The 12,046-nt window shown below is 39.3% G+C and overlaps 1 protein-coding gene across 1 annotated transcript in view; it reads right to left on the reverse strand.

The window, feature by feature from the left end:
* The window catches only part of SCUBE1 (signal peptide, CUB domain and EGF like domain containing 1), a 218,052-nt gene that overhangs the window by 7,538 nt on the left and 198,468 nt on the right, over positions 1 to 12,046 (reverse strand). The window contains exons 16-22 of the mRNA XM_037390251.1: positions 11,791 to 11,994; positions 10,178 to 10,339; positions 6,889 to 7,056; positions 5,840 to 6,001; positions 4,187 to 4,384; positions 1,581 to 1,733; positions 453 to 532 (exon numbers count right to left, since the gene is read on the reverse strand). Of these exons, the coding sequence (XP_037246148.1) occupies positions 453 to 532; positions 1,581 to 1,733; positions 4,187 to 4,384; positions 5,840 to 6,001; positions 6,889 to 7,056; positions 10,178 to 10,339; positions 11,791 to 11,994 (1,127 nt within the window). The remainder of the gene's footprint in view (positions 1 to 452; positions 533 to 1,580; positions 1,734 to 4,186; positions 4,385 to 5,839; positions 6,002 to 6,888; positions 7,057 to 10,177; positions 10,340 to 11,790; positions 11,995 to 12,046) is intronic.

Here is a 12,046-nt window from a genome sequence, read left to right on the forward strand (position 1 = left end):
ATTTCATGGACAGCTCGCAATGCTACATTATCATTATGTCTTGTTGAGGCAGGACAGTGATTTAGGTAAACACATTTTTTAATGCACAGGAAATTCTAACTTAATGACTCACTTAAACACATGCCAGACTGAGGCTGAAGAAGGCTTAGCAGTAAGAACAATAAGTTCTTCATTCTTGGTTGACGAATTTTTCCAACATACAATCATGTTAGCAAACATTTCATTTAGTTCCTGCTTCAGCAAAGGATGCATCCACGTGCTCAGCCCAGCTGAGCCACTGATTTTGTGCTGCTCCCAATACCAACATAAACCTCAGAAGACAGAGAATTTAATTGGGGGTCACACCTGAGGTTTAAATATTATGGCCCTATCAGGGTAATAAGAACTATCTTGGGAAAATATTTAGTAAAAGAAATTCTTAGTTAGCCTTCGATAAAGCAGATTTTTCTTACCTTCAGAATTTCTTGATGATTTTCTGATGCATATAATCGTCCATCTCGAACAATGTCTTCTATGAGTTGTTGGTAATCCTCTGAAAAGTGAAGAACAGTTAAGTGACTGTTTGTGCCACCCTTTGGGAGCATAATAACCAGGCCTTATCTAGACCTCCTCTTTAAGAAAGCTGAGAAATTTCGTATCCAGTTAATTATTTGGTGTCCCTCAAGCTGCTGTAATCTAATCTAGTCACATGAAAATTCTGTACTGCTTTAGAACAGTAATTTTGAAATATCTGTATAAATACTAACCTAGCCCCAGAAAATCACACCCTCCAGCTAATAATGCTTTTATTATCTGTGTTCTAGAGAATAAGAAACAGGACCAGGGATATGAAATAACTGTCAAAAGTTATATGTGAAGTCAGCAGCACAGCCAGGAACAGGTGGTCATTTTCTGTCCTGAGAACAACTGCCATTTTGATTCCAGAATGACCTGCTTAATACAGATTTTCTCATCGCTCACAAAATTGCACTGCTTGTTGGAAAAGAGGTGAACTAACAGCTGCCAAAAGCATCATAGAGGTCTTTGTTTTGTTAAAACAGAAATCATCCCAAAGTTCAAAACACACTTAAATGCATAACTTATTTGACAAGCCAGACTGTTTTAAAATGTGCATTTATGCAAGTGGCTCCTGAAAGGAAATTTCTTTTTGCATCATTGTTTTTCTCTGTTGAACTTGAGATTTTATTCATTTATTCAATTATCAAAATTGTGTGGGTTACCAGTAGGACTTGTTGAAGGGGCTTCCTAAGATACACAGCAATTAATGGTATTCTCATTATGCATATGACAAATGCCCATTAAAAGGAGACACATTGAATTCAGTGGGATAAGGATTAAGTTTAAAGAATTCTGTGTAACTTTCTGTCCATCCTTAAAGTATTAGAAAAAGTAATAAAAATAAAACTAGGTATTGTTTCAGTCTTTGCAACTGGTTTTAAAGTAACTCATTGGACTAAAAATGAGTTACATCATGTTTTTCTTCATTCCTCTCTCCTTGTAATCAGTGCAAGAGAGTTTCTAAAGGACAATTTTCTGTAATTCACATGTAACACAAAAATGGCAAACAATCCCGTGCTCACCATCGTAAGTCACATAGGGGACCTGAAATCCTTTGCCACTGTTTCCTTCATTTGACTTGAACTGAATCCAGAGTTTCCTTGATCTTGAGGTAAATGCAATAGGTCTCTCATAAGTCTGACATGTTTCATATGTAGTAATTGAAGTAGGAGAAGCTAGAAAGAAGGTTAAAGAAATGTTCTTCATGAAATAACTTTTTGCACCCTTCCTGATCTAGAGGTCAGAAATGTCAAATTGATGAGATACTTCTCAGCTGTCGTATTCCTGAGAGCAGAAGTTTTCTGTGATAGAAGGGAGGTAGTCTTCATCTGTCTATAAGGAGAAGCAAGTTTTTCCACAAAGGTAATGGGAACTCCTCTGTCCCTCAGCAAGAAGTTTAAGTAGACAGCGAAGTGCCAGAGATAATTTTTGACATTTATAGAGTTACTACCAATAATACTTATTTTGTGTACTACTGTAGCATTGAATTCCAGAGTTTCCATACGCTGGGCCCAGACAGGTAAGAGTAAGTCAGCTGCACCCCAGGCAGATGTGGTAACCAGCCCCTCACATTCCCAGTTTGGGGAGCAAGAAACCAGTTCTTAGATTGTAATAGCGTGGTGCAGTGGTTCTGACCAAAAGACCATTGCACACTGAGGAGTTAGTGCTCCAGAACAGTTAACCTGGGTACGGCCATGCCTGCGCTGCATGTCTGGCGTGGCCTTCAGGCACACAGATGCCCTGGCTGCAGGGTAACCTCAGCCCGCTCGCTCTAACAAGAGGAACATGCATGCAGCTCCCACTTGACTTGATACTGGTGATTACGCTACTGCATGACCTTGCCTTTATCTAAAAGTACAATAAGAAGTGCTCATGAGAACACTGTTTCTGTTTGACTGTAGAAATGATAAATACAGTTGTTTCCTTGTAAGAAAATCCTGTAATAGCTCAAATGACTGAAAAGGCAAAATCTCTTCTGTGGACAGGGTCTGCTCAGCATGCTGCGCGTGGATCAGAGGCCTGTTCAATGCTACACCACCTGTCATTCCCACCATCTAAAGGGATGTAAGATTATCTGTGCTATTATCTCCTTACAATCACATCTCTAATAAATAGCATTTTAAATGATACCTTACAGAGTCTCAGTGCCTTTCTTACTGGCATGATAATGGACCAGCACCTCCCAGTGCAAAACACCTGGTTATAGGTTTGAAAAGAAAATGTCATTTATCTGTTGTGAAACAGAGCTGGGAGCCAGAAAGGCCCCCATTTTCCCCTAACATAAGGAACAGGTGGAGGGTGCAGTATGTCTTCAAATCATTATGAATGTATCACAAGGCTCCTCTAAGCTGAAATGAATTGCGAACAAAAGGAAAAAATATCTTCTTACCTAGTTACAAAAGCCCACTCTATAGCCACAGGCTAATTAGGGAAAGTAACAAGTGTAACCTAAAATCTGACCTTGCTAGGGCTGATTCAACTTTCACCAATGTCAGCAAAAACAGACGTGTATTGAACGGGATTTGGATTCTTGAAGTGCAAAAAAGTGGACATCACTGTGACTCTACCACTGCCATTAGTTTTTTCCACAGTAAACGCTAGCAGCTGACCATACATGAACTATGATAAATATCCATAAGATCTACTCTTATGATGCCAAACATGCAGTGATCACAAAGCATGACTCTGAAAAACTGCCCTCATTTTCCAGTGGTGGTGTTGGTGTTGTTTTGGTACTGTTCTTGATACTGAAGTGGAAGTCAAACTTCTCCCTGATGTGTCTGACTTTACTCACTGTTGGAACCACAGTTTGGGATTTGAAGGACAACTGATTTGTTTTGCTACAGTAAGTGCTTTGCTTTTTATAAAAAGATCTGGACAGATATAATGTCCTTGCATCTTTAGTGAGCAGGTTTCTTCTTCTGATATCTTGAGATGTTAACAGAAGCCCTCAAGGATAAGAAGGAAATTTGTTTTAGCAAATAAAAGACACTGTTTTAGCGAGCAGAAGATGCTGTTTTAAACAAAGCTCCATATAAACAATTGCCTTTCAGGTCTGGTGCTTCTTGGAGATTTAGCAACAGATCACCAGCACCTGGATGCCTACATGGGACTGAAGAAGGAGTGCTTCTCATTGGTGTCTTAACGTCAACAACTTCATAATAAAAGATAAAATGCACCCCCACTCCACATAAAATTGGCAAAACGTCATATTTCTTGAGAGTGCCAGGTGTACCAACCTGTGTCACTGCCCAGATTTAGCAGTAACTGCAAAGTACATACACTTGCAAAGGACAGGTGAGAGCACAATCGGTACAGGGGACAGGAGACAGCTCTCCCAGTCTAACTTAGCACAGCTTTGTGACTTCTAGAGCAGCAGTGATGTATCCCATATAATTGGGCCAGACAGAAGCCCATTAACTGCTTTGAAATTCGGCCAAGACACTTGAATAATTAATATCACTCTGTTAATTGTTATTGGTGCAGTGTTCTGTTTTAACTTGCTGTGCCAGTTCATTCAACAATCGTTCTAGAAACACTGGATAGATGAAGACAGTTTCCCTTCAAGATGAACTCTCCACTTGATCAGTTTGCAACAGAGTTCTGTAACCTGTGTCTGGCAACTTACCACTTTTTCTCATTACTAAAACATCACCGCATTCATCTTCAATTGGGAGAAATATCTCAGGTACTACGATGAGTATTCTCCTCTTTGGAGGTGGATTTATATTCCAAATGCATTCAACATTAGCTGGGTAGTCTCCAGGATAGTTGGGCGATTCAATGTAGCCAGTATAATCCCCAAGTTCTCCTCCACAGTGCTGGTCTGTGGAGATACGTAAATTATCATTTGTGTTAGCTGATTAGCTAATTTGAGGTGTTTTTCTAGATCTGTCAAAAGCAAGTCTAAACTCCTTCTTGTGGCTTTAGAAATGCATGCACGCTCCAGCTGCCTCTCTGTTTAGCATGGAAAGTCTTTAAAGGAATACTTGATCTTCAGGGCTGCTCCAACCAATTTGCAAAACCTTAATCTCCGGTGCATAAACTGATTCAATGCTTCATTCAGGCTGCTTGAACGTTTGATTAAGAAACAAACACAGGCCAGTAAACATGATCCCACTATGGAGGTTCTCACACAGTGGTTACTACTGAGATCACACAGACACACAGAAAGTATTCTCGTTTAAATTCACTTGCTTTTTAACCTGATGTAGCTGAACGAGTGCAATGATCCTGGTAGCCAACCTTGTCTTAATTACAGATCTTCCTTGCTTTATCTTAGATTAAAGAAGGTAATAAAAGAATCTCCACTGACAGATCAGTTTTACTTTCTGAGTTTTCAAAACTCCTACTGAATTTGCCACAGAAGCCTGATTCAGTAAGTTACTTCAGCTCGATCTCTGCAGGCCTACTCACCCACATAGAATTAGATATATGTTTAAATATTTTGCTTCACCCAAGCCTCAAAGGTTATGCAAGGTCAGAAACCAGCTTGAAAATGGGAAGTATCTAAGACAGCAAAGTGACAAGGACGGTTTTATTTTATAGGGGAATTACCAATCATCTTCAAATTCCATACAAATATCTAATTTACTCAAATTACATTAGAAATTATGAAGGTCCTCAAAGACACATCACACATCATCAGAATAAAATCTTATAACAGACTTGCACAGGAATAGTTAGTTTAGATGACATCACCTAATTATTTAGAGACATTTTCTTAAATTAGCATGGTAGAGATGAAAAAAAAATTGCTTGCCTAAAAGAATCAGTCATTCACAAAAGATCAAATGAAATTACACTGGAATCCTTGGGGATATTTAAAATGGTAATTGAAGATAGGAGGCTGAGTACTGCAAAAAAGCCTAGGAGAAGATTTTACTGTCAAGAGTGATTACTTGGCAATTGCAGTATGCATGACCGTATCTCCTAGTACTTTATAATTATTATAAAATGGCAGTTACTCTGATAGAAGATATTGTGCTCTACAGAGACACAGAGGAATATGCATCACTGCAAGACAGCTTACAGGATCTGGGAAACCTAACGCTCTGTATTTTTAACTTGTAGCTGGCACTCTGCCATCAAAACTAAACCAATCATATGCATTGAGTGGTACTTTTCCAGGCTTTTTTCTCATTGTTTTCCCAATTTTTACTACTTCCTCTGACAGTAGATATATGAAATCCCGAAGTCCAGCCTGACAGATGGAACCTTCAAGCTGCAGTTCAGATCCAAAGATACACTTCATCTCACAACTACTATAAATACAACTTACTTTTGCAGTGTGTAACATTAGTGGAGCCATCAAAATCAGTACTTGTATTCCCAGGGCAGGTGATGCAGTAGTTTTGACCAAACTCAGGCTGGTATGTTCCCACAGGGCATCGGATACATCTGTGTGTTGTGGAGTTGTAGTAGTGTCCAGGAGAGCAATGAACTGTAAGGTATGAAGAGTATTATTTTCAGAAAGTAGCAATTTTGAGTGCAGAGAGAACTTTTCTCTACCCGGGACATACTTCATGATCCCCATTCTGCAATATACTTTTCAGGCCATAAAAGGCAAAAAAGACACCAGCTCCCTGTATTTCCCATTACAAAGGACCTTGTAACTAGAATTATGTTCCAAAGACTAGAGCTAAATCCTTGTGAACTAGTAACACACGCTACGTATGTCTCTCACTGTACTTAACACAGTGGTTTCCAGTGAGTTTGAAATAAATGGGAGGTGATACGTATCTACCTCAACAATAAAAATGCCTTTCACAATAGCAGGAGAGATGTTTCTGACTGTGTCTGTTTGCCAGGGCCAGCACATCATTCCAATAACTAAACCAAAATGCATTTGGGCAGATTCCTTCTTCAGCATTTGCACTGGAGGTTGACATTATGGAACATGCAACGTGTTGCATGCTTACAGTGTCTGCCTAGCTCATTAATAATCAATCCTTCATATAATTTCTTTAGTGTTTAGTTTTTCTAATTTGGTAAATAAAAATATACAGGATGTGAAGGCTAAAGGATTGTCTAATGCAAGTTTGACTTATTTCTTCTGATGATTTTTTTGAATTGGCTGATTCACTTAGCAGTTACACCACTGATTCTCTACCTGCCTGTGGTAAATTTGTAAAGCCTGTTCAGTTTCTGCAACCTCAGGAGATCCTTCCTCGTTTATAGATTTCCCGACCATTTAATTTAACCACATGCCATGTCTCTACATGCTGTGACTGTGTTTGTTTTGGAGCCTTTCAAACCCCTTGGTATTGAAGATTACAAACAAAAGGGCAAGCAGCAGGATTACGAGTTGTGAAAAGATTTAAAATTCACCTTTGGTTTCACAATCTTGAAAGGAAACAGCACCTTCATACTTGGTCACAAGCCCACCGCCACATGGAAAGCAGAGGGTCCTTCCTGGTTCAGGCTGGTATGTACCAAGAGGACAGACTTTGCAAGGTTTAAAACCATCTGAAGAATAGTGCCCAGGAGAACACTGCCCTAGAAATTTAAAATGATCATCTGTATTAGTGAGCCGACTTTTCTGGACAAGGACTAAACCCCACTAGTTGTTAGCAATGCCAATGCTTCCTTTAACATAAACATGTGACATCAAGATAGCTGAAGAGCAAATTCTAATCTTACCTGCTGATTTTACGCTGTTCCTGTAAACTGCTTCCTAAAAAAAACCAGCAGCAAATACAACCAGCTTCTTAATAAGCTCTTTGTTACCAATGTTTCTGTTTGTTTTTAGCAAGGGCTCTATTAAGATGCTGTTAGAACACTTTGTACTTTCACCAAGACTTTCATCTGAGAATTTCAAAACACTTTGTAGGAAAAACTGTAACTTTGCACCATATCTATGAAGCAAGTAATTGGGTTTTTTTGTATCTCCATTTTTTAGATATGAAAGCAGTAGACCATGGGATTCACCAGACTGGATGGGACCAGTCCAGTACCCGGTCTCTGAGACAGCTGACACCAGCAACTTCCCAGGTAGCTGTGAAAACTAGTGCTTGTCAGAAGCTCTTCTACCAGAAAATGATGATTTGTGTAAAGCAAAGCGCTTTGTGAATGAGTCTACTGACAGATTCAAGGTAGTTTCCAAACTTGCTCCCCAGGCAATTTCTGATAGGTGTTTGTTTGGTCTTGGTTCTTGCTAGCTTGAGTACTTTACTCCTTAACAAACTGCCTGAGAATCAGGATGTCAAGTTTTTCAAGATTATGGCATTAATGCAGATCTTCACACCACCCCAGCCTGGGAGACCAGCACTTCGAGATGGAAGGTGTTCCCTGAGGTTGCCTAATTCCCACACTTAGTAATTTAGCTTCCCTGAGAACTGAACAGCAGGCAGAAACAACTAACTTGAAATCCTGAAAGCTTTGAGAGCTCTAGGTGGGGCTGGGGTCTCTTAAGAACCCTGACATTTGCTGGGAAATGTTTGGGGCATCCAATATCTTGGCACTTAGGATGAACTAGAGCTCCTGTGTGAAAGCAACGTTCAAGTTCTGCCCTCAAAAAAGTCAAACCCCTATCGACACCTGTGGAACCAGGATCTCTGAGATTCAGTTGTGCTTCCATCCCACCTGGCTGGAATATGACTGTACAAGCTGGCTGTTGTGACACAGACCTCTGAGCAATATTAGGATATTACTGATTTGAAGACAACTCTGCTATTGTTTTTGTGGCAAAACTGATCCACCTGGTCTGGTCCAGTTGGTCACTGGACTTCAGCATGAAGGCAGTTAATGAGGAGTGGATTTGGATCTGGATTTTAGTATGAAAATCAAGTACTTGTGAAGCATGGCTTACAGTCATCCTTTTAAAGAAGAGGTACAGTTGGGTTTTAATACTGCTAAATACCTGATGCTTTCAACACTAATACGTTTCAGTCCTCACCTGTATATAAGAAGAAGCAAACTTGCTCCCTTCTTGCCTTCTGTGTTGAAATTGCTAACAAAACAGATCTGAGGCAATTTCCCTGAGAAATTCCCCAAACGACTAGGTTTTCTAATTGTGTTTTGGCCTTGTACCTACATGGATCACATGTAAAATAAGTATCACAGCATGTTATTCACTTGCAGCTACAACAGAGTTCTACACAATAGGCACTTAAAATCTCCTATGTAGTTGTTGTAGGTGCCTCACCTGTAGGGGTGAGGATTTCAGTCATGGCTTATTTGTTACTACACAGGCATTACTGCTCCAGAAGGTATGATGCAAAAATAATATTGATTACATACAGGTGTTAAGCACATTTCTAACAAAATCTGTCTTCATCAAAACACACTGTTTCATCACATATGCCGACACATTTTACAAAGACATACTGATTTTGATAAAATCTTTGACAGGGAAGTTTATGAAGTCCAAAACATATTCTCTCTTGCCACTTTCAGAGAAAGAGAAAAGGGGAGACTGTTGGGATCTGACAACAAACATTTTGAGACACATCCACTCCGCAAAAATAATCAGAATGCTTTCTTTTTAGTGTTGTGCAGAGGAATAATTCAAATGCAAGCTTGAAACAAAAGTCTTTCTCCTGTAGCTGTTGTGCTGCTTTGGTCAGTATGCTATAGTCAACCTTTATAAACTCAGATTTTATTTTGATAATCTATTCTTGTTGGATTTTGGATAAATACAAATCAACATAACAAAGATGCACAGGCATTTTGAGAATTTTCCCGTGATAGATCCTTTATACAGTAAATCGGCAAAATCTACCATATGTTTGGATTGGAGATACTAGAGTTATTTTTTATTCAGTGGATGGGGAAAAAGAAGCAGTTTCTTAAGTGACATTCATTGTGTGTTCATTCTAGATATCCCTGAAGAAAGCATTAATGTAAATTACATGAATGAGTTTTAAAGTTAGAACTTGCATAGCAGATAGGACATACTTCTTTCAAAGTCAAATAATGTACCTGCTATAAACTATATTTCGCTCATCTGTAATGAAGCGAGATAAATAATGAACAGTTGTGTCTTAAAACCTTATCTCAATCAGGTTACACATCACAGCTCTTTTCTGAAACCAGGTATTATCATCATTATAATCTAATTTATATATCATCAAGTTGAATCAGAAGATGCTACACCACTTGCCAAAAGCTACAGTGAATTCAAGCAGCCTTGAAACTTGCAGTCATTAGCTCTGAGTCCAGGTTACAGATCCCTGCAGCAGAACTATCTCAAAATTATGATTGCTGCTGTTTAGACCAGGTAAACCGCACCTCATGCAAAACATTACATCAGCGGGTTCATTAGACTCACCAATACCAGTCCGAAGTAATCCATCCCTTTGGCTCACAACATACCTGATGAGTCCTTACAAGTCAAGGTATGACCAGATTCCATACCTGACTTGAAGCGCAGTGCTTTGCTTGGCTTGCTCATTTCCATACCATGACTCACATTGCTGTAGCAGGTCCCATCTTCTTGTCAGCAATGTCAGTGGATGGAACAAGCCAAAACATTTTGTGTATTGCTTGTAAGCGCATAGAGATTTCTTCTGTTACCTTTACAAGACAGAAGCGTGGAAGGCTCTCCCCTCTTTTAGCCTCCATGCCTCACAGGCTGTGTGGCCACACTTAATCCTTTTTATAATCAAATTAAACTTGCCTCCACATTCTGACACATTCCGGGCGCCTGCTACTCCCTGTCCATCGTTACTTGGGCAAGGCTCACAGGTAAGTTGACCTTCTGTGTCTTGGTATGTTCCTGGTGAGCAAGGAACGCACTGATTATGTTCTCCGCTATAAAAGGTGCCCGTGCTGCAGGTAACTGAGAAAAGAAAAGGGGAATCTACATAAGGACTTTCATTTTGATCACATTATTTGCCTTTATATCAAACATTTAGAGAAGATGGATCTCTTTGGGCCCAGTATTATAGTGGCAGATGTTTTGCATATGTTAGTCCAGGATCCCCAGCCAATGTAAACAGGCCCATCTCCACTGTGGTCTAGGTCAATTCACATCAGAGCCAGGTCCTTCTATTGTTTAAGCTATTAAAGGCATTGTACTGCGCTGAAGTGTCTATCAGACATACACTGTTAATAAAGCTGATGCAGTCTTAAAACATTATATTGCAGTTTAATTAGAACAGTGGTGCATAACCTATCGGAAGTGATGTGAATTTTTAGTTTACATTCGGTGCGTTTACGTGTTGGTTTTATAGCAGACAACTACAAAAAGTCTGTCTCCTGAGATCAGTTCTAGAGATTTCTCTGAGAGCAGTGTACCCCATGTAATATTGTATGTCTCTTGATACTCAAATATCCCAACTGGAAGGTGTTTTCAATACTGGTATGAATACGTATGCTCTTCTTGCTGCAACAGCGCGCATAACTGCATTAAACGTTTTTCTCTGCTGTATATAAGTAGTTAAAATGCATGGGTTTCTAGACACTAATAGCAACAGTCTTTCAATACAATTTCTGAATCACTGTTCTTACATGATGAAAACCACCTCTGAAACAACTCACTAGAGGCACTTATCAGATCTGCACTTAACTATTTCTTTTTGCTTGTAAATCACTTGGTGTCTAAAAGAAGCTGTAAAAATAGATACTCTGATTTTGAAAAGATGACTCCGAGTGATTAGAAAGCTTGCAGTGCTAAGAACTGCCATAATTTTGTGCTAGCATCTTTTTTTTTGTGTGATATTTTTGTGCTAGCATTTTTTTGTGCTAGCATTTGCCCCTAGTAAAGCACTGGAGCCTGGGAAAAGGCTTAAAGAAATTAGGTATTTTGCATAAAGATAAAATAGATTTCTGTATATTCTTTTTTTTTATTGGGCCTCTTGAATATTAAATACAAGTATATCCATGGGTCATGGATTATTTGGTGGTGAGAATGAGAGAGGCAATATAAAACTAAATACACAGCACCTAGGCAAACACCATAGTATGGCTTTACAGAATTGTAATTATGTTTTCATAAGATGCTGGGAGCAACTGGGAACTAATTGCCAACATTGCCTTGTGGCAGGCCTTGATACATACCAGCTGACGGCATGGGAATGTATGTATACATATGCTTCTGTTCTCCTGCAATCATTTAATGAACTCCCTTTGAAGTCTTTCAAACCATCAGTGGTCCATACACATACGCCAAGTAATATTGATCTAAATCACCTGTTATCTCATAGATTTCCTCCCTGGCTCACTAGGGAGAAGTTAATTTTGGATCGCTTGTTTTGGGGGACATGGCTGAACAGAGTTGTTGGGACTTACCGCATTTTCCATCCTGCAGCACTTGCCCTGTACTGCAAGCTTCGTGCCCTTCAGTAGCTTTAGCTGGCTTCTGAGCCACTTCATATTCTGTCCCAGAAAACTGAATGTAAAATTGCTGTTTATTAATAGATTTCCTCAATGTTTTGATTGCAGTTTGCAGCTTCTGCTCCATCCTTTTCCGAACACAGTCAATGTTACAGGTGTCTAGATGGGAAATGATAACAAAACTAGAAGCAATTGAGATTCATGTTTAAAA

This window comes from Falco rusticolus, chromosome 5, assembly GCF_015220075.1.
Source record: "Falco rusticolus isolate bFalRus1 chromosome 5, bFalRus1.pri, whole genome shotgun sequence".
NCBI classification, from domain to species: domain Eukaryota; kingdom Metazoa; phylum Chordata; class Aves; order Falconiformes; family Falconidae; genus Falco; species Falco rusticolus.